Source organism: Herpailurus yagouaroundi, unplaced genomic scaffold (assembly GCF_014898765.1).
Source record: "Herpailurus yagouaroundi ecotype Mexico unplaced genomic scaffold, PumYag 28, whole genome shotgun sequence".
Lineage (NCBI taxonomy): Eukaryota > Metazoa > Chordata > Mammalia > Carnivora > Felidae > Herpailurus > Herpailurus yagouaroundi.
Genome location: NW_024412376.1, coordinates 49,009,233 through 49,036,517, shown reverse-complemented (window position 1 = coordinate 49,036,517; position 27,285 = coordinate 49,009,233). Strand labels below are relative to the sequence as shown.

General features: G+C 37.6%; 1 protein-coding gene, 1 long non-coding RNA gene and 1 other non-coding gene across 4 annotated transcripts in view; 2 read left to right on the top strand and 1 right to left on the bottom strand.

Annotated features, from left to right (window-relative positions):
* Positions 1 to 13,467, top strand: part of NAA15 (N-alpha-acetyltransferase 15, NatA auxiliary subunit) — an 86,344-nt gene extending 72,877 nt beyond the window's left edge. The window contains exons 17-20 of one of the 2 annotated variants that reach the window (XM_040473677.1): positions 1,497 to 1,595; positions 7,439 to 7,582; positions 9,197 to 9,294; positions 10,664 to 13,467. In XM_040473677.1, coding sequence (XP_040329611.1) covers positions 1,497 to 1,595; positions 7,439 to 7,582; positions 9,197 to 9,294; positions 10,664 to 10,864 — 542 coding nt within the window. In that variant the 3' untranslated portion in view covers positions 10,865 to 13,467. Of the gene's footprint in view, positions 1 to 1,496; positions 1,596 to 7,435; positions 7,583 to 9,196; positions 9,295 to 10,663 lie in introns of both variants that reach the window. The other variant, XM_040473669.1, reaches the window with a different exon arrangement.
* Positions 13,468 to 17,840: 4,373 nt separating this feature from the next.
* Positions 17,841 to 27,285, bottom strand: part of LOC121029517 (uncharacterized) — a 34,793-nt gene continuing 25,348 nt past the window's right edge. The window contains exon 3 of the long non-coding RNA XR_005789759.1: positions 17,841 to 17,947. This is a non-coding gene — a long non-coding RNA (uncharacterized LOC121029517). The remainder of the gene's footprint in view (positions 17,948 to 27,285) is intronic.
* On the top strand, positions 24,984 to 25,090 carry LOC121040171 (U6 spliceosomal RNA). The gene has a single exon (XR_005795163.1). It is a non-coding gene; the product is annotated as a U6 spliceosomal RNA (small nuclear RNA).

Here is a 27,285-nt window from a genome sequence, read left to right as displayed (position 1 = left end):
ACAAGTATGTGTAAATAATGTAGAGGTTTCTGTATTGCCCAAACCAGATAGAAAAGAAATGAAGGGTCTTGGTTGTCTTGTTTAGAATGCCTCAACTACATATAGATACTGATTTTGTGGAATTGAATTGCTGTAATCCAAGTGGTTCATTGAAAAAAAAAACTAAGTATATCATTAAGGGAAGGGAACAGAACTTGGTTAATAAGCTCTGAAAGAAGGTTGTTGTTGTTCCAAGCAGTGTAACTTACGTTCTACTTAAAGAGATGGAAAATGGTGCCCCTATAGAGTTTCCATTTAAAAATCTTGTTTATCAAAGGTAATTAATAATGGGGAAAGGTTCTCATATAGCATTGCTTGAAAATAGGACAAAAAGCTATAGTTTGATTTTGATTTTTAGTAAGATATTTACATGAATATGTAATATAGAAAAAAGGCCAGGAAGAAATAGATTAAAAAAATAACAGAAGGTCTCTTGATGGATTGAGTGATTACAGTGTTTTGTTATAATTCTGTTTTCCAAAATTTAGAAAATAAACTTTAGTAAATACTCAAGTAATTTAGAAACTTTTAAAGAACAGTTAATTATAATTTCCTTTTTAACAAATATTCTTAAATGGAATACCGAAGTTTAAAAAAGTTGTTCTGCTTGAAGTGAGGAAGGGGAATCTAAATTCCATTCAGTTGGCTTCTTGGTTGTGTTCTAAAGACCTCTGAAGGGCTCTTCAGCTGTTGGATTTCATTGTTGTGTGAAATGGGTAGTAAAGGTATGGCAGTGTTTTTAGCTTTTTGAGTGTTGGGTAAGAGAAAAATGTCAGAGGAGCCTGGAGGTTTCAATTTTGTTATTTGGAGAACGGTACCAAATTAGGGAAATTGTAACAAAGAGGAGGTAGTTATAGATGAGACTTGGAAGTTCAGTAAGTATTCAGGTGAAATTTCCATGGAACAGGTGGAAACACTACTAAAGCTGGGGAAACATGGGGGTGTGAGTATGGGGATAGTATAGAGAGAGCTTAGAAATCACTGAAAATAATAACCTTGGTAAATACTGTACTTTTTGAGGAGAAACAGGAGCCAAGGATTGATAGGAGAGGACAGTCAGATAGGAGGGAAACCATTTCACATGTCACAAAACCCAAGGAAGGAGATTCAAGTATAAACAATCAAGATTTATAAGTAGTGCAAAAGATCCCTTTATTCTGATTAAAGGAGGTTAAGAAGTGAAATGGCTTCAAATTTTGTTCCTATGGCATTAGTTCAAATATTGAATGCTATCTAATTTTTTTTGTACTTCATAAAACCTTTTTCTTAAAAGATTATTGTGTGGAAATCATTAGCTAATGTTGCTAATCTGAGGAAATCATTTGCTTCACTTACGTTGCAGTTCAAATGTGATTGACTCTAAATTAGTTTCTCTATTTGCAAGATCTTAATCTTCCAAAGGAAGGCATCTTATTTTATCAAATGATCAAAATATATCTTACTTTTTCTTTTTATAGAAAAATTTCTTTTGATGCTACAATCAGTAAAGAGGGCATTTGCTATTGATTCTAGTCATCCCTGGCTTCATGAGTGTATGATTCGACTCTTTAGTACTGGTATGTTTTTGTTTTCCATTACTTAAGTATTTGGTTATAGTAGTTGATAGTGACTGTATAAGTGATCTATATAAGCTTGTCATAAACTTAATCATTTTAAAGCTGTTGGGTATTAAATTAGCTAAGGGGAAAAGCAGGGTTCTTTTCTTTGTGATGAAGGTATGTATTTTAAGGCTAGAAATGTTACTTGATTTTGATAATAGAATTGTTTAGTCCAGATATTTGAGAATCACCTTTGTTTCTGTTTCTAAAAAGTTAACACGTAAGTTGAAATTGTGAATCATATTCGTTATGTAAAGCTTTTAGTAAATTGTTCTAAAATTGAAGAATCTCTTTGAAATTGACTAGCTGTCTCCTTATTTATCTGTCTTCAGAATTCTTTGTCATAAAATTTTTGTTAATAAATACAGGTTTAAAAGCACTTTAAGACAATCATTGTACTTTTCAGATATTTTCACAATAAGATCCATATACTACTTCTAACATAAAGTAGAACTATAGAATTTTAGAGAGTAAAAGGTAGAATGTTATGCTAATTGTTTTTCATTTTAATAATAGTTGAGAAATATGGGACCCTAAAAGATTAAATGACTTATTCAAGGTAACATAAATAATTAGTAATGAAGCAGGGATGAGAGCTCAGGTTTTCATATTGTTCTTTCTACTACCACAAGAGCTTGAAATTTAGAGTAAAGTACTCCTGTAGTCAAGTGGTGGGGGTGGTTTGATTTTTAAGTGAATAGAGAAGGGAAATTGAATTTTTAATAGAACAGTCTGCAAATACTATTAAGTTCTATTAAGTTACCTGTCTCATTGCTAAATACTCAGCCACATATGAATCCATACATACCTGGAAATAACGAGATTAAACCAGGCATCCCAGTCAGTCTTTTGAAAAATATTTAATTGTTCTCCTGATGAAGAAAGTTGTTTTGGGGGTGCCTGGGTGGCTCAGTCAGTTAAGAGTCCAACTTTGGCTCAGGTCATAATCTTGTGGTCCGTGGGTTTGAGCCACACGTCAGACTCTGCTGACAGCTCAGAGCCTGGAGCCTGCTTCGGATTCTGTCTCTCCCTCTTTCTCTGCCCCTCCTCTGCTCGTTCTCTGTCTCTCTCCCTCTCAAAAATTAATAAACATTAAAAAAAAACAAAACAAACCTTGTTTTGACTTCTAAGAAAAAGTAAATCCTTATTGAAAGTATATTTATGCCTGTCAAAAAAAAATGATTCCTGTTATAGACACTGAACTGTTTTTTAGTGTTTTTAATTCTGAAAGTAAAAAATAACATAACCACCTCATAAAATAGAAGAAGGAATTGCTATTCTTAGAGAAAATAGAGAACTTTCTTTCTAGTGTTTTCATATTAAAATTTGTTTGAAGTCATGAGTCCAAAAATTAAGGCCAGGAATAATGGTCTTAAATCCATTCCTGCTTAGGATGGAGTGCACTTAAATTTTTCTCAAAATTAACATGAACACTTTGTTCTTGTATAATCAACTCTTTCCTAAAAGGTAGTAGTAAAATAATATATAGAAGTCATGGATTTGGAGACTTCCCTCTGAAATATGAATTAAAAGTGGCATATTTAAATGTATTTGCTTATAGTAAGTATGTGGATTGATGAACATATGACTGTTGTCTTAGAACAGTTATATTAGGAACAAAAATGCTTCAGAAGAACAAAGAAAGGCAGAATGGTCCTGATGTAAGAGTTAGAATTATTTAGTTAGCTGTGAGCTGTATCCGTAGCTTCCAGACATTGTCTGGAAGAGTAACAAAGTAATCCTTATTTTGACTAAATTTAGGCATTAAAGCAGTGATAATTTGGAGTGATAAAGATGCACTGTCTTTAAAAGGCCTTCAAGAATTTGGGTACAGTTGTGTAGTATGTAAAAGTATTTGTGCAACCACAGACACCCAGAGTAGGGGCATCTTTGATATACCCCACAAGTTTCCTTTAATAAAACTGATAGCTTTGGTAGTTTTAAAATAAGATTTAACTTTGAAGTAATTTTTCAAGAACACATTTGTCATGTCAAGTTATATTTTACTAACTGCTTCTTTACAAAGAAACCCTTACAACACCTTCTTGGGGAATATGGGAAAAAAACGGTGCCTTGACACCTATTTTATTATAGAAACTTCTCTAAGTAAATATTCATTTTAGCCTGGTTATGAATACCCTTCCAAATCTTCAGAATGTTGTTATACTACCAGTGTAATTAGTATCTGCTGCCTAAACTAATTTACCATATACGTCAATCTTCCTCTCCCCTTTTTAATTATGAGGATGATCTGGTATGTGCCCTTTTCAAGTTTTTCACTTTTTCTTAAAGTTGTAGGACTTAAAGCAATTTAAACTACATTTCTGCTTGGTACTAAGTAAAAGGAGTTTAGGGATTCAGTTGTTTATTATTCCCTTACATACTTTAAAAAAAAAATCACTGTTTGGTCACCTTGATCTACAGTGAATCTTACATCTTTTCTTCTTTCATTTTTGTACAAACCCATTTCTTCCTTTTATCTGCAAATTATTTTTCTTCTGTGCTTATGTATTTCTCCCCTAAAAGCTTTGTTGATCCTCTTATTTAACCTAGTTTACCCTTTTGAATGGTAATCACTTAGTAGGTTGTGCTTTAGAGCCTAGTAGTGAGTAGTCATTATCTTGCACAGAATATGAGCATTTTCTACCCAAATTATTAACAAAACAGGGAGCTAGCATAGGAACCCAGAGAAATTCTTTTGGCTAAGAATCTACCCCTTTTTCAATGCGACTTTTAACCATTGACAATTACTAAATTAATCCAGTCTGCTAATAAGCTCAGAGCATGAACCAAACATTATTTTAATTTTAGGATGTCAGAGGATTCAGAAGCTTCTCATAAAAAGTTTTATTCCCCTTCCCTCAATTATTATTTTTCCTTGATTCACAAGACTTACTGTTGTATCATAAGGTAACAAGGAAGCTAATTCAGTAGTCTCAGATGTTTTATTTTCCTGAGACCTCAATATTTTTTTGTTCATTTTAGTCACTTTCAAAGGACTTTTAGATTGGTTCATCCCCTACTAATCTTTAGTAATAAAAGCTTACATAGTAGACCTGTGATGCATGAGGTTGCCCCTTTCCTGAAAGACATAGGTAATATTGCATTACACAGAATTCATACAACTTTCTGAGTCTTACTGCAGTTGAATTTTTTTTTTTTTAATTAGTATCTTCCTGGAAATTAGAGTGCCAATCTACATAGTGTAGGGGAGCTAACAATCAGCCTCAAACATTTTGTGACTTGGGGAGGAAATGTTTTTGGAAATAGCTATTAGTGGAAGTTCGGAGTTACATAAATATTTCTTGTTTATACATCCTGAATTATATATTTGTTTTTAATTGTGTGGGCTTTTTTTTTTTTTTTCTTAAAGCAGTTTCGATTTTTCTGGGGGATTATTTTAATCTGAGGAAAACAAATTAATGAAGGTAATAAAAAACATGAAAAGCATAGCATCCACTTACAACCAACTATAATGTAACTATACAGTTACTTTCCCATCTGCATATAGTGTCCCGAAAGCACTTCATTCAAACCAGTAAGGCCCATGGATATAACATTTTTTTAGAAGACCTGTGTTTTTTTGATATAATAGTCATTGTGATTGGCTATAATCTGTTTTACCAACTTTTCTTTGTTTGCACTCCCGTGCTCCTTGAAATCTGTTGATAAGTTGCCAAAATCAAGTTACAAGTACAGCCATAATGGAGATTAAGCAAAATTCCTTAATAACTCATTTATTCGAACCACCCAGTTCAATAGAATGATAGAAGAAATGCTATTTAACTAACAAAGGACACATCGATCAATTATTCAGTTACTAATTATGTGTAGAATATTTCAGAGATGTTAACCACTCAAGAATTCAGTGTGTTTAAACTTGGTGTAGTGATCCATTAGACAATAAGTGGGCCATTACTACCATTTGAAAACCTAATATAGAAATATACTATAGAGCAGAGGGGCACCTGGGTGGCTCAGTTGGTTGAGTGTTGGACTTTTGATTTCAGCTCAGATCATGATCCCAGGGTCTTGGGATCAAGCCCCCAGTTGGGCTCTGCGCTGAGGGTGCAGCCTGCCTGAGATTCTCCCTCCCTCCCTCCCTCCCTTGCTCCCTTTCTCTCTCTCTGTCTCTCCCCCTTCCTCTCCCCCTCTGCCCCTTTCCCCCGCCCACTCAACGCGCTCTCTCTCTCTCTCTCACTCTTAAAAAAAAAAGAATAGAGTAGAAAATACCAGAATGCATGGCACAAAATTAAGGTTAGTATTCCATGAAACTTTTGCTTCACATAGTAATTTATGTATATAGGATACATATTCAGCAGTCCAAATGGTTGTTGTCCACATTTTAAGCGACCACCATAGTTCCTAACCATGAGGAAAATATATTTTCAATCTATAACAAAAATAATAACTGCACTTTATTGAATTATATATTTAGCTATTATATAATTAACTTTAAAAAATGTAACTTTTCTGGGGCACCTGGGTGGCTCCGTTGGTTAGGTGACAGACTTCGGCTCAGGTCATGATCTTGCAATTTGTGAGTTCTAGCCCCGCGTCGTGCTCTGTGCTGACAGCTGAGAGCCTGGAGCCTGCTTCGGATTCTGTGTCTGCCCCTCCCCTGCTCACGCTCTGTGTCTGTCTGTCTCTCAATAATAAATAAACGTTTGGGGCGCCTGGGTGGCGCAGTCGGTTGAGCGTCCGACTTCAGCCAGGTCACGATCTCGCGGTCCGTGAGTTCGAGCCCCGCGTCGGGCTCTGGGCTGATGGCTCAGAGCCTGGAGCCTGTTTCCGATTCTGTGTCTCCCTCTCTCTCTCTGCCCCTCCCCTGTTCATGCTCTGTCTCTCTCTGTCCCAAAAATAAATAAACGTTGAAAAAAAAATTTAAAAAATAATAAATAAACGTTAAAACAATTTTTTTTAAAAAATGTAACTTTTCCTTACTGTGATCCTTTTAGGTTAGATAGCTCCTCAGTTTTACGGATCAAGAAATAAGTTCAGAGAGGTTGTGACTTGTTCAAGCCTAGATCCATACCCAGGTCTTTCTGGCTCAAAGCTTCAAACTGTCTGTCTATACCAAAATAGTAATGAAAAAAAGCATACTAACATTCAGTCAGAGAGGTTAGGGGTTCAGCTTTTCCATCTCTGAATCCCAAGGCCTGGGAATATGATTATCAGAGTGTATTCATTATAGGAAAATACTTTGGTGGTCCTTTGGAATTTATTATATAGTGATAACTAAATTTATGTAGCCCTTGCAAATAAAGGTCAATGAAGTCAGTCATGTTTTCTTTTAAAATTAATAAATTTTGTAATGCCTTACTTGGGTATAGAATATGGAGAAGGTGAAGAAAATCCTCTTGTCTTCCGCACTGCATAATTGCTGTGACATTATTTATCAGGTGGGTGCCATCAGAGCCCTACTTTATAAATTTGTTTTAAAGTTGAGGGGGCCAGCCCCTAAGAGCTTAGAAGACTATGGAACTACATCTTTTGTTGTTTGTTTTGCATTTTGTTTTGTTTTGTTTTGTTTTGTTTTGTTTTGTTTTGTTTTTCTGGAAATGAATCATTTATCAGTGAAATGTCTTTGAATGCTGTTAGAAAAATTATTATTTTCCTGATACACATTTTTTTACATTTATATGGTAAGCTCTTTACATGTTGAATTATAAATAGGTTCATTTAATCTTTACATGTAATTGCTTTGTTTCATTGGCCTCATCAAGTAATTTCTTTACTTCTGCAAATCATATCAGAGTATCTGACTGCTAATAGAATTTTATTTTTAATTTGTTCAGCAGTGTGTGAAAGTAAAGATTTACCTGATACAGTTAGGACAGTATTAAAACAAGAAATGAATCGTCTTTTTGGAGCAACAAATCCAAAGAATTTTAATGAAACTTTTCTGAAAAGGAATTCTGATTCATTGCCACACAGATTATCAGGTAATCACTTCATTTTCTTTTTATCTTAGCCTTCTAAAATAATTTTAGTTTTTATTTTAATGGATTCATGACAAGGTTACACATTTCTCACATGGAAGAGGCATTGTGTGTATGTCACATTTTAATCGTAAGAACACAGGCAGCTTAAATACGCTTCCTATAAATTTTTAAATTTCTTAAAATTATTACTGTGAATCAAGGTCAGTAGTTTCTTCTGGTTCAGCATAGGCTTTTTACAAAGAAGCAATATAACTTCATTTAACTACATATTACATATAAGGAAGGAGGGGCTTTCTTTGTTTTTTCTTTCTCCTCCTTCAACATGCTCTTAAGATTCACTTGGATGTGACCATCAGCTTCTATTTTTCATGCTTATAAGATATTAAATTGAACAGTGCAAAACACCTAAAATCATTTCATAGGCAAAGGTCTGTGCTAGCAGTCCAAAATCTGGACTTGATGGGATCGTATGGGTAGTGCTTTAGTAGGATGCTTTTAGAATACCTGGCTAAGAAGGCCAGCAGCTTTGTATGCCTTTGTAGAATTCTGAATTCAGATTTTTGGCTCATGCCATCAAGTTTGAGTATCTCTCTCCTCCCATGTTCCCACATCCCCAACCCCCCAGACCCCCCACTCCTACACACATTAAATGGAGTATTCCCCACAGCCCCACATTATGGGGTTTGTTTGTTTGTTTCGAGAGAGTGCAAGTGAGGAGAGGGGCAGAGGGAGAGAGAGCAAGAGAATCCTAAGAGTCTCCAGGCTTAGTGCAGAGCCCGACACAAGGCTCAATCCCACAACTCTGGGATCATGACCTGAGCCGAAATCAAAAGTGGGACACTTGGGGCACCTGGGTGGCTCAGTCACTTAAGTGTCCAACTTTGGCTCAGGTCATGATCTCGCTGTCTGTGGGTTTGAGCCCCATGTCAGACTCTGTGCTGACAGCTCAACGCCTGGAGCCTGCTTCAGGCTCCCTATCTCTCTGCCTCTCCCACATTATTGCTCTGTCTCTCTCTCAAAAAAAAAAAAAAAAAAAGTGGGACACTCAAACAACTGAGCCACCCAGGCACCCCTGTTCAGTTTAGAAAGAGGAAAAATCCATGTCCCACTACACAGAAACAACTATCATTAGAATATTTGTATTTCTTCATAGTTTTTTACCTTAATCATTCTCCTAGTTTAGACAGTTAAGCTATTTCTTATCTATCCTCTCATGATTTTTTTGGTTTATTTCAAATGGCTTTTCCCACTTTTCTAATAAAGTGCCACACTCTGTGTGCACATATATATTTGATATTTGAATGAATAGAGGATAAGATGCTGGTTGTACTTTAAAATAAAAAAATTTTTCGGGGCGCCTGGGTGGCGCAGTCGGTTAAGCGTCCGACTTCAGCCAGGTCACGATCTCGCGGTCCGTGAGTTCGAGCCCCGCGTCAGGCTCTGGGCTGATGGCTCAGAGCCTGGAGCCTGTTTCCGATTCTGTGTCTCCCTCTCTCTCTGCCCCTCCCCTGTTCATGCTCTGTCTCTCTCTGTCCCAAAAATAAATAAAAACGTTGAAAAAAAAATTTTTTTAAAAAATAAAAAATAAATTTTTCTTTTTTCCTTCTCATTTAGCTGCCAAAATGGTATATTATTTAGATCCTTCTAGTCAGAAGCGAGCTATAGAGTTGGCAACAACACTTGATGAATCCCTCACTAACAGAAACCTCCAGGTAAAGTTTTTCATAATCTCTCTGAAGAATACCTCACCACTTTCTGTTTCTCTTTTCACAAAGAGAATACATTTACCAAATAATTGTTTTTTTGTTAATTATGCATATTATTCACCAAGCCATTATGAATCCGCATCAGAAACTAACCCTGTCTTAAATTTATTTAGGATTGTCTGTGTGTGCACAAGCACAGTAGGCTACTTGGCCTTCAAGAACTAGTTCCACATCTTTATTTAAAATACTTTTTCTAGGAATCTGTTTTAGTAAAATTTTATATATATATATATATATATATATATATATATATATATATATATATATTCATATTCCATAGTTAATTTTAGATTTTGGTTCATTCCTGTCTCTACATTTCTGACCAAGCAGTAGTCTCAGTGAAGATTCTGACATGTTTAAGATGTACATACCAGGGATCAAATCAAAACACTCATTTTATAACTTGTAATGTACCTTGAAATATAAAAGATACATGGATATGTTTTGCAAGATACTGATTTTAGTTTAGCCTAAAAACAAAGGACATAGCGCTACTTCCTTTGATAATTGGCCAGATAAAGCATTTGATATAGTCCTTTAATAGCAAATGAAGGAACACTTTTAAGAAAGAAACATTTGACTTATTGATTGCTAATTAATACATCATTTAGATTATAAAATTTCTAGACTGGCAAAGTTTGTTGGATACTATATATCTGCAAACTAAATGTTTTCCAAGTGAAAAGGTAAAGAAAACATGAGGAATGTAAGTTAACATGCATCATTTTAAAATCTAAGAATATCTACCAAGGGGTTTGGTTCAAACAGTTACCAATTTTCATGAACAAATTTTTCTTGCATATATGCCCTTTGGTTTGAGACCCTCCCTTTCCTCTCAGTGGACAAACCTTTAATTAATACAGAGCTAAAAAGCAATGTTTGATACCACCAGCTGTCTCTAAGCCTCTTAAAGAAAAAAAAAAACAAAACTAAAGAGCTTAAGTTCAATACCTGACATTAGCGTGGAAAAGTTGACATTTATACACAGAGCCTGCCTGGGTTGAGGCAAAGTTGCCACCTGGGGTCAAGCACTTGCTGAGAGTGAGTGTGTCTTTAAATGTAGCCGCTGCATATCTTGCTTGCCCCACATTAGTCCTGGCCCTGTTTATAAATTCATCCTTTGTATAAGCCCTACGATTCTGAAGAAACTATTTCTTAGGGATTGAATATGCGGGGATAGAATGCTTTCTGTGTCTTCAATATGTACATTTGTCTTTTGCTTAGAAAATGTGTTGATAATGAAATGTCTAATAAATTCACAGTAAAAAACTTTGTTTTTGGACAAGTTATAATATTACCTTTTCTCTTTCTTTAGACATGTATGGAGGTATTAGAAGCCTTGTGTGATGGTAGCCTAGGAGACTGTAAAGAAGCTGCTGAAGTTTATAGAGCAAATTGTCATAAGCTTTTCCCTTATGCTTTGGCTTTCATGCCTCCTGGATATGAAGAGGATATGAAGATCACAGTTAATGGAGATAGTTCTGCAGAAACTGAAGAACTGGCCAATGAAATCTGAACATCATTAAACAAGCAAATGGAATGACTTTGGACCATATCTAGTGTATAATATTTTTGTCACGCACCTGCTGCATTGCTCTAACTTACACAGAATGAGAAGAGTAAATGTTCTTGCCTTCAAATAGTGTTTTACGTTTTTTATCCTGCTGAAAAAGTATATATAAAATATCTAACGTATTACAGGATATAGGTTCAGTTTCTTAAAAAATTAAAAGCTGCTAAAATTGAGGGATTAAAAAAAAAGATACCTTATTCTATTCCTACCTACCCACCCATGTTTTTTAACTAATTTATATAAAATCTGGAGGCTGTTACAGCTAACAAAGCAGGTGTGTGGCAGAAATATTACTTTAAAATTTGTCTTGTGAGATTTTACTATATCTCAGACAGCATAAATGCTGTTTTAGCACTGGATTCTTTCACTGAGCACAAAGAGTTGTTGGGGCTTTAGCATCTGACTGATTTTGTTACGGGGTTGATTCTGACCATAGGAAGTATGCAATGTGAATCACTATTTACAGAGAAACCTACAACAGATGCTTGATGTTGTAGAAGCTGGGACATATAGATACCAAGCAGAATTTCTAAGAAACCTAGAGGGTGTTCAATATGCTTGTTGTGTTTCCAAAATTCACTGTACATGATCAGTTTGGTGTTCTTGTACCACAGTTTTTAACTGAAGGAACCAGTTGGAACAATCTCAATTTTAACTAAAACTTGAAGAACTAAAATAGCAATGCAAACCTTTCAGCATTGTTTTGGCCAAACTTGTTAAAACTGTAATGCAAGAACCAAATGCACTGTGATGTGGCACCAACTAATTAGCACGCATGAATTTTTTCACCCAAGAGTGAAAAAAGAAAATCTACCATGGCTTGAAGTTAAAGAGCAGAACTCCTGACTACCATTCTATGACTGATCAAGAGACTAATAGTTAAAAACCTCAGCAGGCCTTGTTCACGATATGCAGAAAAAAAGTGCTGCAGTTTAGATACCTCTGGAATTTTTCCACAGTGTCACAGGTTTGTAATACTTGAAGCCCTACATTTCTAAGAATATATTTCTTGCTCAGTTGTTTCAGGCAAGCCCAAGACTTTGTAATTTTTAAAGGGCCCAAGATTTTTTTTTTTTCAATAACAGACCAGCTTCTTTTTCCTGCAGTTACAGATGTAATTTCCTTTTTGTTGTCAAACATAAGGTACCAAATATGATGCAATAAATTGTTTTGAAAAACAGTTGTGTGAATATTTCAACTAATCTGTGTTGGGCTTCTGTGAAAATACACAGGTGGAAACAGAGGTGCAAGCCAGAGGCAATGTAACGTGCTGTAAAATGAGCGCAGATGGTTGTGTTCGCTGCGGGCTGAGTGCCGGTGTCAGGGGACTCCGTAATGCAGGTGTAGTGCTGCTCCTGCATGAACCTTTCCTTGAGGGCGAGGATGGTGGCAGGTACTATGAATGTAATTCCTAACTTCCTAATTTGAAAGGAAACAGAACTGCGATTTTGATGGAGAGACTGAGCCTTACGATGATAAACCTGTATACTGAGAACTGGCCTCAGGCTCAATATCCTCGTTGCGTTTGCAAGATCTGAGCAAATAAGATTAAGTAAAATGAATCAGTTGTATATATGATTGATCTTTTTGTGGTACTTTTAGTTTCTAGGGCATATATTCTAAAGGGAATTTTCAGGAGACCTGATCCTTCTACTGATTGAACAGTTGTGCTAAACTCAACCTTTCATAGTACGTGGCCTGCATTCTGCGTCCCGGTCTAACGATTTAGTGATGTAAAGAGAAGTACAAGCCGAACTCCAGTGCTTTGTTCCGTTTTATTAACTGGCCCTGTCTCAGGAACATCTTCACAGATGGCAAACAACAAACAAAAAAAAACCCCACCACCACCACAAACTTTTTTTCAACTTCTCCTATGAGTGGCAACCGAAGTTCTCATTGTTGGGAAAGAACACTAGTGCTACCTCTGCCACTACTGAGGTGTTGGGAGGAGGCACCAGCCATACGATAGGGGGTGTTTATGTGTGAATTCTGTTTCAACTCTACTGTATATTGAAATGAAGTTCATATATTTGTCTTGACAATGTTCAACTGATGTAGACTGTCTTAGAATGAAAATTCGTAAATACTCAGAACTCTTGATGCAGATTCCACCCGTGAGGAGCTAAAATTCCTAACATGTATATTGTACTCCGACCCAATTTTACTGGAACTATTGAATAAATATTTTATTTTCTTTCAGGTTTACTTGATAGTGGATACATTGTCTGGTGTCAGAGGACCTTGACCGGGTTCGTTTTATGTCCAGACAGCACCCCCGAAACATTGTACTGTACTGTCTTGCTCTGAGTAGTATCGACTGGATCATCCCACATTTGCCTCATTCACTCTATTAATTCCAAATGATACTGTGGGGGGAAACAGGGTTAGAAAAACAAGTGGGAAAAAATGCAGTGATGTTGTATTCTAAACAAGTGCCTTATGTTTATTGCTGAGAACTGGTGTTAACAACCCTTTTCAGAAGAAAGGGTCCCTTGACCTGTATTAACATAGGAAAGTAAAGTTATTTTTGTTTTTCTTTATATTTACTACTCTTGTCATTTCTCATTTAAAAATTAAGATCTGACCAGGTTAGTTTACTCAGCTTTAATTAGATAGTTGAGTCCTACATTTTCAACATTTTTCTGTATTTACGATGCACAAAAATAAAGCGTGAACTCTACTAGCATGGCTAAAAGTAGTCCCAGTGTTAGTGAATAGCTTTTCTGTGGGTTTTATGAGGCCTTTGTCTTGCAGGGGTGTTTGTACTCCACGGTGTGCTGCTGTTAGGGCTGTGAGACGAAGGCTATGATTGTAAGAGGCCAGACAAGCATGGTCTAGTTTCAGGTAGGTGACGATAAATTCAGGGAAGTCTCTGTCCTGCACAGTTTGTAGGAATATTTCAGTTGCCATGTGTAGCATCTGTTTGGGACAGGTAAAAAAGTGAAGTGTTGAATTTTCCTACAAGACACACACACACACACACGTCTTACTAATTACTAGCCTTAAATTTTGAAATAACTCTTACTAAGAGAATGGAAAGAAAGACCAACCTGTCCAGTGGAAGGTAGGCTACCTGTTCAGCTCATGCTACACTCCTTTAAGTTACAGGCAAGGTTTCTTGATGCCATTCAATCCACTGCCAAACCTACATTAAAAACAGTCGCATGAAATGGCTGTGTTGCCCCACAGGGAGCTGAAACCTTAAGTTTTGTTCCAATTTGGAAGATTAGAAATATCACTATAGCAATAAGACATTTTTGCAAAAGGTTATTTATTGAAGTGTACTTTTTTTTTTTACCTTTTAGTATACAACCTACAGGGTGGATGTCAAAAGGATTGGTAGTGTGCAGGAGATTCTGGAGAAAATGTTCATATTTCAGTAAAGAAGGAGAGTATTTGTCGTGTACTGTAGGTTATACAGCTGATGTAACATTGCTACCTCCCCTCAAGACCTGCTTCTTTTATGATAACATAAAGATGGGCAGGAGGAAAGGGAGCAGTATGCGGTAGGAAAGCAGGTCTTAAAGTTTCCAGCCTCTCCGTTTATCCAGTTGTCTTTGAAAGGACACCATCTTGGGATTGAAGCCAGAAGAAAAAAAATGGTAGTTTAAATTAGAACTTGTATGAAATTGTCAACTATAGACAAGCTTAGTATCTTAAATGTTCAGTGCTCTTTATAGAGTTCTATACACCAAAAACAGTATAGACTTGGTTTCGAGGTGGCTTTAGTGAAAGTGAAGTTGATACTTGGCAATCCGACAAGACTGGAAAGTAGTTGTTACAGCTTTTATATTAGACCTTTGTGTCTATTTTAACAGTCTATTATTTCACACAAGTGGTACAGTTCTTAACTGAAATAATTGACCTTGATGAATATGTGATGAAAAGTTTCCTGTATGTTAAGATGCTGCTTTTGCTAATCAGCTTGGCCTCAAGAAGTACAAATGATCCTCTTGTTTGGAAACAACATAGGAGGAAAGGGATTTCTGGAATATGATTTGGGTCCATAGCTTGCTTTCAGCTGATAAGTACATTTCCCTTCTATATCTAGTTACTTGTGCGTTGTCTTAACAAACAAGAAGCCTTTCGCCATACCGTTCTGTGATATCTTTCCAGTCTACTATAGTTTCCTGAAGGGGTTTCATGAACTTGCCCTTGTTTACTTTCATCTGTAGGTTTATCGGGTCCGTATACCGGTGCTTGATGCTTCATCACACTTGAGATAGGCACTAGGTTTTGTAAAGTGCTCTTCCAAAACTTTGGTGTTTTCTTCGTTAATGATGAATAATTAAATTGGCCACCACTTTTCATCTTTCTTTCAAACTACTTACTTGTTTTCCAGTAGTCAGACTGCTGGTTGATATCTTTAAAAATGAGAATGGAGCCATTTAAGAAGTAATAGTAAATATCTCCCAGATCCTTTAAGTTCTGAACTCTGGAATGTGAAATACTAATTCTTCCTTTCATTAACTTAATAAAAAAATTTACTGTATATTAATAACAGTAATAGAAGTATTCAGAAACCTGTATTCAGTTAGCATTGTTTACTGTTAGCATAATTTGTTTAGATGTTCACTGAGGAGGACCTTAGAAGCCACCTGTTTAACTTGTGATTTTTGTTTAGAACTTAAAAGTTTTATTTCAAGACCCTACTTGTTATTTCAAGCATTCCATTGCAGTTAGCATTTTTCATTCACCTGCTAGGATGCTTTTTACTTGAGAGAAATGTCTAAATACAGTATGAAGTTATGGCTCAGAGCCTGGAGCCTGTTTCCAATTCTGTGTCTCCCTCTCTCTCTGCCCCTCCCCCGTTCATGCTCTGTCTCTCTCTGTCCCAAAAATAAATTAAAAAAAAATTGAAAAAAAAATTTTAAATACAGTATGAAGTTAAATGACTAATGCTTTGTTCAGACTCCTGTAAATCCATTTCTAATGTATGAAATCTTAAGGATTTACACTGGGTACATTTTAGTATGGGGGTGTAATAACTAGGACAGTACATAGTAGGTATTCAAATCCTTGTTAAATTTGCTGTGAATATTAATATTGCCCTACAGATTGTAGAAAACAGCAATAAAGTACTGTTAACTTTCAGGTCACCTACAAAGGCTCACAAATTTTTTATCCCGTACCTGTGACTTAAGAGTATTCTCATTCATCCTTCCCCCTGTGCCTCTCTGTTGGTCTCAGGAATTTCCTCAAAATACCACAGATCCATTACGTTTTTATTTCGGTTGAATACATCTCTCACATCTAATTTTTGCTTTTTTCCTATAGTTTGTCAGTGGAATGGTTGTGACTGGCCTTGTAGGAAGCAAGATGAGTGGGACCATTCTCTAACTTTTTCAGTTGCCTGGTCATTGTTGCATAAGTTGCGAGTAAATCTACTCACATCCTTCGTGTCTTTAGCAACCAGCCACCCACCTAAACATCACATCAGTGGAATTAAGTCACTACAGAGATTGTCATTCAGTAGTTGCTTTTCATCTTTCAAATAGTATGAGGAGACATGACACACACACCAACCACCTACCTACAAGGCTCTGTTGTCTACAGCCTAGTATCTCCACTTTTAATCCTTACAACTAAGGAGACACTGGGTTAGGATCTGCAATGGTTATTTTTAGACACATGACCTACAGCCAGTGTTCACAGCCAACAGCTGTGGTCCACAGTTGATCTTTATTTAGGATAGGCAATGGAATCCTTTCAAGACATAAATTTAACCCTGTTTATTAGAATCCCAGGAGAGCTATTTGAAAGACAACCTTCTCAATGGCGGGGCCATTCGGATTTGAATGATCTGGTGTCGGGCCAGGTGCTGATGGTCTGGTCGGCTTCTCTTCTGACCACCCCCCATCCCCAGGTGCATCCTGGTTGGGGTGCATCCAAAGTTGAGGCCCACTGTCCTTGATGAAATTTAAAGTATTTTATAATACTGAGTTTTTTCCTCAGATCGAAGAGGGAAGCAACTATGTAAGTGCAAAAAAGATGAACTTTTCCCCATCTTACATTAAGGGGCCCATTGTCCTTGATGAAATTTAAAGCATTTTATAGTATTGAGTTTTTTCCTCAAATTGAAGAGGGAAGCAACTATGTAAGTGCAAAAAGATGAACTTTTCCCCATCTTACATTAAGGAGAAAACTTCTTGAACTTTCTGTCCAGAGCTTTCTGATTGTTTTCAAAGTCCATTCTTTGCTTAAATCATGCTGCTGTTCTACTACCTGAGATGTTGGTATTCAAAGAGAAAACAGTCATGGTTTTATTGGATGTCATGCTAACTTGTCTCCACTGAAGCAACTTTTAAAATATAATTGCCATGAATAGATAGATGCTTGAGTTTTTGAGTGGATGAGTACCAAAGCAAAGCATGGACTTGGCAGGGTTTTAAATAAGAATGGGTGCGAGGTATTACTCCCTGGAAAGCCACACATGCCTACGCTGCAATCAAATACATATTTTTTTTTCCTCCCTAATTGTGCATAAACAAGTGAATTACATATCTCAGATGTAAAAGGAGCCATGATTCTAGGACAGACAGAATTCAAAGCTAAATGTTGGCCTGTTAGTGTAGAACCTGGAAAGGAGATTTACATATTGCACAATCCTGTGTCAAACCAAAACTTGCTCTGTGAGATCTGAAATAACATCTGTGTAGATCTCCCAAATCTTTCTAATCCAGTATTTTTCTTTAATAGAATAGGAATTGTTTTACAGACAATCATCAGTTCTGTCTAGCTTGTTCTTGGCTGGTTAGAGGATTTGATAAATGAATCTGGTTGTTTTGATACTGTTCATTGTCATTCTTAATTGCGTAGAGATGGATAATCTTCCCTCACCTTTGCAAACTGTGAAGTCTAAATTGTTTTAGCCTCTTCCCACAGAAGCCTGGCCTTAATGCTTTATGGTTACTTTCCTCTGACCCTGTGACTAAGTGCCAAATTTCTGGCATAAATCCATTGTAGCTCGGTAACGACAGTAGCGTGATGTAGTTGAAAACATAAGCTTTTCCCAAGGACAGGTGCCTGAGGAAAGTTAATAAGAATTTTTAGTTCATAGTTGTTGGATTAAGTAACGCACATACTATATAGAAAGTGATTACCACAAGACCTGACACATAGTAAGTGTTCATTACAAATACCAGCATTTGCAAAAGGATGTTCTTTCCTGTTTGTCAATATTCAACTTGGTTATCCTTATTTGTTGACTAAAGTACAGGAAAATCGTTGATCATCTTTTCCTAGGTACTAACAGCTCAATTTTTTTTCCCTAGTATTTTACTTTACACTTGTGAGAACTTTACATTGTTTTCCCTTTTCTCATAGTAGAGAAAAACACCTGTAATACCTCCATCCTCCATGATCATTTTGACTTTTACTAGTGTTAGCAAAGTTGGCAGATTGATGCTTGCTGTTTAAAGCTATTTAGGAGATGTGATATTAGGCCAGTCCCAGTGTCCTTCCTTCCATCCATCTGGTAGTTAATGAATGCCTATCACGTTTTTTACGGGCTAGTAGACAGACAAATCAAGAAATGAGTGCAGCAGTGGTTTATAACCCTCCTAGGAGTTGGTACACATTTCTGTTTGGATGGACTAAGATAAGTTTAACAGAATGCTCACTTGAGTTTGGAAAGAGAAAAACCAGTTTCCTAGACAGATAGAAGGTAGCATGTACCTAAAGGCACAGATACATGAAACATGTATTCAGGGACCATGTAAACTAGTGTGAATAGAATCTGGGAAATGAGGCTGGGGATCAGAATAAAGAGTGTTAGATGACTTACTAAAAGATTGGATTTGGCTTTGTATAAGCAAAGGAGAGTTATTGAAGAAATAGGGAAGGATAAGTGAGAGAATTCTATTAATATGATGAGGATGGGGAACAAGATTGGAAGCTTGCTTCCAATCATCAGAACTAGTAATATGACTCAAGCTGAGCTCATAATAGCCATCATTGAACTTTTGCTATGTGCCAGGCAATGTAGTAAGCACTTTGCATTTGTTAGCTGATATAATTCTTGAAGAGATCATTCCCATTTAACAGAAACCTTGATCATAGTTGCTTACGGTCACATAGGTTATTAGTGACAAAGATCTGCATTCAAGCTCAGGTGTGTCTAACTCCAAAGTGCTTGCTTCTGATGAATGTAACCTTTGGCAAAAAGTAGTAAGGACAACAACATTAAGTATGGGGAGGAGAGCAAGGATAAAGAGACGTTAAGAAGGTAGGACATAGGTCAGCTGATTTGTTGGAAGGCAGAAGGCAATGCAAGGAAAAGTAAAAGTTCATGATGTCCGTCCGGGGTTTGGACGTAAAACACTTTGCCTTGGACAGCATCATTAAACAGAGTTGGAAAAAAGAAATTGAGGGGAAAAAGTTCTTTTCACAATGAATTATAGGCGTTTATAGGACATGTAAATCCCAGAAGATTAGTAGGCAGCTAGGCAGATGGGTCTGATGTTTAGAAGAGAGCTGACTTTTGTCGATCTTGAAGAGTTAGTTGTGAGTGGTGTGGCCTAGACAAGACTCACAGGGAAAAAACAAAGGTGATAACTCACAAATGCCAAGAGAAGCGGGTAGAGGAAGAGAAGCTAGCAAAAGAGACCAAGAAATAGTATTAGTTAAAAGAAAAAACTAGAAAACAATGCTGTTGGGGAATCAAAGTTTTTCAAAGAGGAGGATCAACAGGGTCAAAATCAAGACACTGCGTCAAGGTGGCAACATTTTAGAAGGTCTGAATATCAAATGTTGGCAAGGAGGTTGGAAAACAACATAGGAACTCTCAGGCACTGTCTTCGGGAGTATAAATTGGTATAACTTATGAGGGCAGTTGGTAGTATTTATTTACTAAAATTAAACATGTGCATAGCCTTATGAACCAGCAATTCCACTAGGATATATATATACACACATATATATGCCCTGTAAACATTCCTTCATATTTGCCAGAGAGACGTGCAAGAATGTTCATCACAGTATTGTTTATAATAATAAAATTTGGAAATAAAGTGTCTGTGACATAAGAATGGATAAGTTGTGCTATATTCATTTAATGGAATGCTGTACAGTTAAAATGAATAAGCCAGCATTAAGTGAATCAAATTACCCTCCAAAATGGTGGTTATTAAAAAAAAAAAAAAAGGCAAGTTAAATGGCCTCATTTCTTGTATGTAAATTTTTTGATGTAAAACAATAGTGTGTGGCTTATGGATACATTTATTTAAAGTAAAGGGGTTTGTTAAAGTGTATTTTCAGAGAGAGAGAGAGAGAGAGAGAGAGAGCGAGCAGGGGAGGGGTAGAGGGCGAGAGAGAATCCCAAGTAGGCTCTGTACTGTCAGCACAGAGCCTGATGTGGGGCTCGACCCCAAGAAATGTGAGCTCATGACCTGAGCCAAAATCAGGAGTCAGATGTTCAACCAACTGAGCCATCCACGTGCCCTAAAGTAAAGGTTTCAAAGGGTGCCTGGCAAGCTCAGCCAGTGGAGCATGTGACTCTTAATATCCGGGTTGTGAGTTCAAGCCCCATGTTGGGTATATTTTAAGATTTTAAAAATAAAATCTTAAAAAATAAATAAAGGCTTAAAAAACAGGTTTGGGAATTACAAAAACAAAATTCAGGACAGAGGTTCTCTTTATAGGAGGGAGAGGCACATTGGTAGCCTATAATTTTTATTTCTTAAAAAATATTTAAAAAAAAATTTTTTAAGTTTATTCATTTTTTTGAGAGAGAGAGACAGAGTGTGATCAGGGGAGGGGCAGAAAGAGAGGAAGACACAGAATCCGAAGGAGATTCCAGGCTCTGTACTGACAGCACAAAGCCCGACGTGGGGCTTGAACTCACAAACCATGAGATCGTGACCTGAAATGAAGTCAGACACTTAACCAACTGAGCCACTCAGGAGCCCCTTAAAAAACATTCTTAAATGTGGCAAAATGTTAATTAAGATTTGATGTCTTTGTTAATTTTGGATCTATATAGGATTTTTTTTAAGTTAAAATAATAAACTATTATATTTTATACCCTACTAAAAAAAATGGCTAGATAAAAATGCATCTACAATTAAAACAAAGTTTTCTTGGGTTTGTATACTCTCCAAAATGACATGGTATTTTTACTGATTTACCAAGAATGATGAGAGAATTAAGGGATGTCCACCAGGATATGTGACACAACTTTTTAGGAGGAAAAGTGGCTCCAATGATATCTAAAACATTACTACCCTTTGTAATTTCCAAAGTGCTCGTATGTAGGTATTAATCCTTTCTTTATAGATGAAGGTATATCTCAGAGATGTTAAATGACTTGCTAAAGGCACCCAGCTGGTAGTAGTGAGCGATGAGTTAGGTGTTCAGGTTACAGACCTGTAGATGTTAGAGCGGGAACTTGAACCCAAGTGTTTTGTTTCAAGGCAGGCTAAACTATGCTGTGTTCCTGGACCCTACTGTTTTGCCCAGAGAACTATTACTGAAGTTAAATGCTTTGTGCTATTTAGAATTTTGGAAGAGGGGCGCCTGGGTGGCTCAGTCGGTTGAGCGTCCGACTTCAGCTCAGGTCACGATCTCACAGACCGTGAGTTCGAGCCCCGCGTTGGGCTCTGGGCTGATGGCTCAGAGTCTGGAGCCTGCTTCCGGTTCTGTGTCTCCCTCTCTGTCTGCCCCTCCCCGTTCATGCTCTGTCTCTCTCTGTCTCAAAAATAAACGTAAAAGAAAAAAAAAAGAATTTTAGAAGAAAGAATTGTTGAACTATGGATGTTTTCTAAACTATGCATTTTTATACAGTATTTGTATATCCCTTTTGATATATACAACATACTTTAAGCTGACAGTTCTTTTTTTTTTCTCCCATAAACCCCTGTTATGCTGGCATTGGGATTTCCTCTTGCAATGAGGAACTACATCTTTAAGATGGTGAAGGTAAGTGTCTAAGATCATTTACCAATTCCATGAATTAGAAACTATCATCCGTCTCTCCCTTAAGTGAAATACAGCGTCCTGCGAAAGAAACTACTCTAGAAGATAAGATGCCAGTAGTAAAGTGGCCAAGAGCTGTATGTTATAGACGTATTGATTATCAGAAACTGCCAAGCTTTCTTGCTAAAGTATTATAATTAGAAGCCAAGAAAGTAGGGTCTATCTGTTCTTACCTTTCATCCAAACCACCATATTCTACTTTAGGCCAAAGAGTGAGTTCTCCTAAGTAAAATGAGGGAAAACATTGCCATTCTTGAAAACTATTATAAACCCACAAATTCTAATGATTGTTAGATTTTGCCATGAGGAGGTCCTTCATCAACTTGGTAATAACAGTTTCCACAGAGCAGTGGGAATTAAAGCCAGGGAACAAGTTAAACAAATGGGAGATCAAGACCTAGACTTCAAGAGAATGTCACTTTTTCAAGATGCTTTGGAGATTAAGGTGGAAAGGAGAGATGGAGGGCAGAAACCAGAAGGAAATAAGGGTAAAACAAAGGGTCATGACAGTTGACAGATCTGAGCATGATTGTAATTTGAATGAAAAAGAACTTGTAGAGAAGGAGAGGGAAAATTGATGGAGCCAGACCAGGCCCCAAAGGAGACAGAAAAGGTGGGCCTTGAAAAAAAATACCTTTTCTCAGAAACTAAGGGAATAAGGGAATGGTTATAAATAAATTTATAGCTGTGAGAGGAGAGGTTTTTTTACTATCTGGCTTCAATATTTTTTGTGAAGTAGGAAAATAGCTGATGTAATTTGTGGAGTAGGAGGGAGTAAAAAGGATTTAAAGGGAATGGAGACAGTCTGGAATAGACAGTAGATTAAAAACAAAGGCATTAATCGTGGTGTTAACCACCAAACTGAGTTTGGAAATCATGAAAGTATAGTGGCTTTATGATTATTTCTAGCATCTCAGCTGAATGGCTTATAGGCCAGGCATATTATAGGACTGATCCAGAATTGTGAGTTGGATGAGAGAGGAGAAAGACAAGGATGAAGGGGATTGAGGGCACTGATGCCAGGCAGAATATAGCACTGTTCTAGGAATGTGATTTGGAAGAAATACCAGGAAAGGAAAAAAAAAAAAAAAATGGAAGGGGATTGAAAACATTGGTGAGAGAGTAGGTCATGTGACCAATTAAGAGATTTAGGCCAGATATGGAAATGGGACCAAGAATAAATTGGAAGAAAAAGCAGTCTTACAGGAATAGAGCTCTCGATGAGATTCTGGGTCGGGCATACTGGAGGTAATATGAATGGAAAGAGAAGGGTATTGCAATCAGTCAGAGCTACTCTATAACAAAGTAGAGAGCATGGCCAAGGGAATGGGTTGAAGTGGCCTTGGAACTGTGATTCTTGGGTGTTTGACAGATCATCCACAGGAATGTTGAAATACCTTAGGAAATGAGGAAGTAAATTGAGATTTAAAGGCTTAACATGATCCAGGTATAATGTTATTGTGGGGGAATGACCTGGAGGTCAAGGGATATTAGGGACAAAAGAAGGTAAAAGGTGGCAAAATTGGATGGAATGAACTTCAAAGGAATGAAGGTTTTTACAGGAAAGTGAACTGTTTTAAAAGGGACTATGGGACAAAATACCAATACCAGTTCTGAGCCTTGTGATATGTAGAATTTGAGGAAACAGCAAAGGAAGCAAGATCTTTGAGAAAGAGATCAAGGAAATAGAAGACATGTTCATTTAAAAAGCTGAGGGTATAGGTGAGTTTGTTTATAGTGAAATAGGTTGCCAAAGCCCACCCTGGATAGGGTTGAAGGAGGGTATTGTGGGAAAGGTGAGGGTGAGGCCTCAAGAGGGAATGCTGTCAGGTACACAGCAGTTGGGAGACAAGAAATGAGAGGAAGGTGATGGATCGGTGAGAGGGTTGTCTTCTGAACAGTGAACAGGGATGAAGTTTGGATGGAGCTATAGTTTCTCAGCTTTTGGCCCTGTTGTTTTAAACAGAACTGATAAATTGGTGGTCCCAGGCAATGTCTGAACTTATCTTTGTAGGAATGTTTCTAGATTCATGGTGTGGCGGTAATTGCTAGATCCTTCCAGAACTGCTGTGCAAAATGCTGAGTGTGGTAGTATATGGTCTAATCTCTGCCTGACTTCCTTATGGTTTAAGACATGCAGCTATTGATTTGCCACTCTCTGGCAGGCATGGCATGCAGCAGGCATCCCAGAAGACAGAGCGCGAGGACTTTTCTCCATAGCACTGTGCCTCTTTAGCGTAAGGGCAGTGTTTGTGCTTCACATAAGATGCAATCCCTTCTTTTCTGTTTTTGCAAAAATATAGCTTTCATTCTACCAGTCTTTTGGAGAGTATGATACAGTGGAAAAAGCATGGTCTTTTACAGACTTGGTTCTGAATCCTGGAAGCTTATTGGGCAATTTATTTAACTTTTGAGTCTTAATACATCATGGTTATTATAATAATAGACTTTGTATATAAAGTACCTAAGGCAAAAAGTACTCAATAAAATTTTTCCCATTATTAATTATTTCATAAAAGTCTTATTAAAGACCCCACCACTGTACTAAGTCCTGGAAATCTAATGATGAATATGACATGATCCCTGTCTTAAGATCCTTACAGTTCATGGGGTGCCTGGGTGGCTCAGTCAGTTAAGCATCCGACTTTGGGTCAGGTCATGATCTTGCGGTCCACGGGTTTGAGCCCTGCATCGGGATCTTTGTTGGCAGGCCTGGAGCCTGCTTCAGATTCTGTGTCTCCCTCGCTCTCTGCCCCTCCCCCGCTCACACTATGTCTCTCTCTCTCTCTGAAAAATACATAAACATTTAAAAAAAAGTAAAGATCCTTACAGTTCAGGGGCATCTGGGTGGTTCACAGCCCATTAAGCGTCCAACTCTTGCTTTCGGCTCAGGTCATGATCTCATGGTTTGTGACATTGATCCCCATGTGGGGCTCTGTGTTAATAGCGTGGAGCCTGCTTGGGATTCATTCTCATTCTCTCTCTCTCTCTCTCTCTCTCTCTCTCCCTCTCTCTGTCCCTCCCTCCCTCCCTCCCTCCCAAAATAAATAAATATTAAGAAAAAGAGAAAAAGGATCTTTACAGTTCAGTGCTCACTTTGGCAGCACATATACTAAAGTCAGAGTGATACAGGGAAAATTAGCATGGCCTCTGCATAAGGATGACATGAAAATTCATGAAGCTTCCATATTTTTTATGCTAAGCAAAATAAATCTGAGAAAGACAAATACCATATGATTTCACTTATATGTGGAATTTGAGAAACAAAATAGATGAACATAAGGGAAAGAAAAAAAAAGGAAGCAAACTATATGAGACTCTTAACTATAGAGAACAAACAGTTGCTGGAGGGAGGTGGGCAGGGGATGGGCTAAATGGGTAATGGGTATTAAGGAAGACACTTGTGTTGAGCACTGGGTGTTACATGTAAGTGATGAGTCACTAAACTCTACTCCTGAAACCAATACTGTACTATATGGTAACTAGCTACAATTTTTAAAAAATTGTTAATGTTTGTTTATTTTGAGGGAGGGAGGGAGAGACAGAGACTGAGTGGGAGAGGGACAGAGACAGAGAGGGAGACACAGAATCCGAAGCAGGCTCCAGGCTCTGAGCTGTTGGCACAGAGCCTGACGCAAGGCTCAAACCCATGAACTGCGAGATCATGACCTGAGTGGAAGTCGGACGCTCAACCGACTGAGCCACTCAGGTGCCCCTAACTAGAATTTAAATAAAAACTTGAAACAAAAAAAGATCCTTACGGTTCAGTAAAAAGTGAGACAAAGATAAATATACTCAATGACAGATGAGGAGTGCCTTGATAGATGCATAGATGGAAAACAGTGGCAGCCCAAGGGAGCAATCATTAGCAGGCTGCCTGCCTGAGGTGGATTGAGAAGGCAGGGAGCCTTCCTGGCTATTTCTTCTGTTTTCTCTGTTTATTTTCCTTCCACTCTATGTGCATGTCTATTTCCATTCTATGCCCATTTCCTGAAATATATCCAAGTGTGCTTTTGTTTACTCCCATGATAGTGCTGAAGAGTTCCAGGTCTCCCTACTGAACATTACCCCATATATCCAGTTGCCAAATGCATATATATTCTTGGGTATACCGTGAGTCCTCCAGCTCAACAGGAGCTAAAATTGAATTTTATAATCTTTTCCTCAAAACCTGCTCCTGCATTTTTTGGGTGCCGCCATCCACTCAGTTGTCAACTCAGCAACATCTTTATTGTTTTGCTCTTCCTAATTCTCCACAGTTAGTGTTCAGCAAGTCACATTAATTATATCTGCAAGACATCTTTCAAGTGCACCCACTTCTCTTCACTTCCATGTTTATAACCCTAGTTTAATATCATCTCTTCCTGAATTACTCCAACAACTTTTATTTGGTCTCCCTGCCTCTAATCTTATCTCCTTTTAATCTATTCTCCATACTGCAACCAGAACATTATTTCTAAAATACAAATCTAATTATTTCATTCTTTGGCTTAAAATCCTTCAGAAGCTTCCCATTGCTTCTAGAATAAAATAGTTGGCAGGGCACTGCAGTCTCATGTTGCCTTACTTCCAACCTCATCATTTCATCACTGTCATCCTCTTACTTAAGTAAGAGGTGTTCCCTGAACCCCAGCTGCTCCACTGCTCTTCTGAGCTTACATCATTTTTGTACCCCTGCCCCCAGAGCACCCAGTACAGTGTATTAAAATGCCTAGTTGTGGGGCACCTGGGTGGCGCAGTCGGTTAAGCGTCCGACTTCAGCCAGGTCACGATCTCATGGTCCGTGAGTTTGAGCCCCGCGTCGGGCTCTGGGCTGATGGCTCAGAGCCTGGAGCCTGTTTCCGATTCTGTGTCTCCCTCTCTCTCTGCCCCTCCCCCGTTCATGCTCTGTCTCTCTCTGTCCCAAAAATAAATAAACGTTGAAAAAAAAAATTAAAAAAAAAAATGCCTAGTTGTTTGTTTCCCTGACTAGAATAATCTCCTCAGGGCAGAGACCAAGTTGTTTTATTTTTGTTTTCCGTGTGTGTGTGTGTGTGTGTGTGTGTGTGTGTGTAATACAGGGGAGCCTTTAAGATGAGGTGGTCATAGGAATCACAATCACCTGCCTGTGATTGAGGCTGTAATGTAACTGATTTGGGCCTTCTATATGTTCTTTGAATAGCTCCATAAAAGAGAAATTAGGGGTGCCTGCATGGCTCAGTCAGTTAAGCGTCCAACTTTGGGTCAGGTCATGATCTCCAGGTTCGTGGGTTCGAGTCCTGCATCGGGCTCTATGCTGACAGCTCAGAGCCTGGAGCCTGCTGTGGATACCGTGTCTCACTCTCTCTGCCCCTCCCCTGCTTGCACTTGTCTCTATCTCTCAAAAATAAATGACCATTAAAAAAATTTTA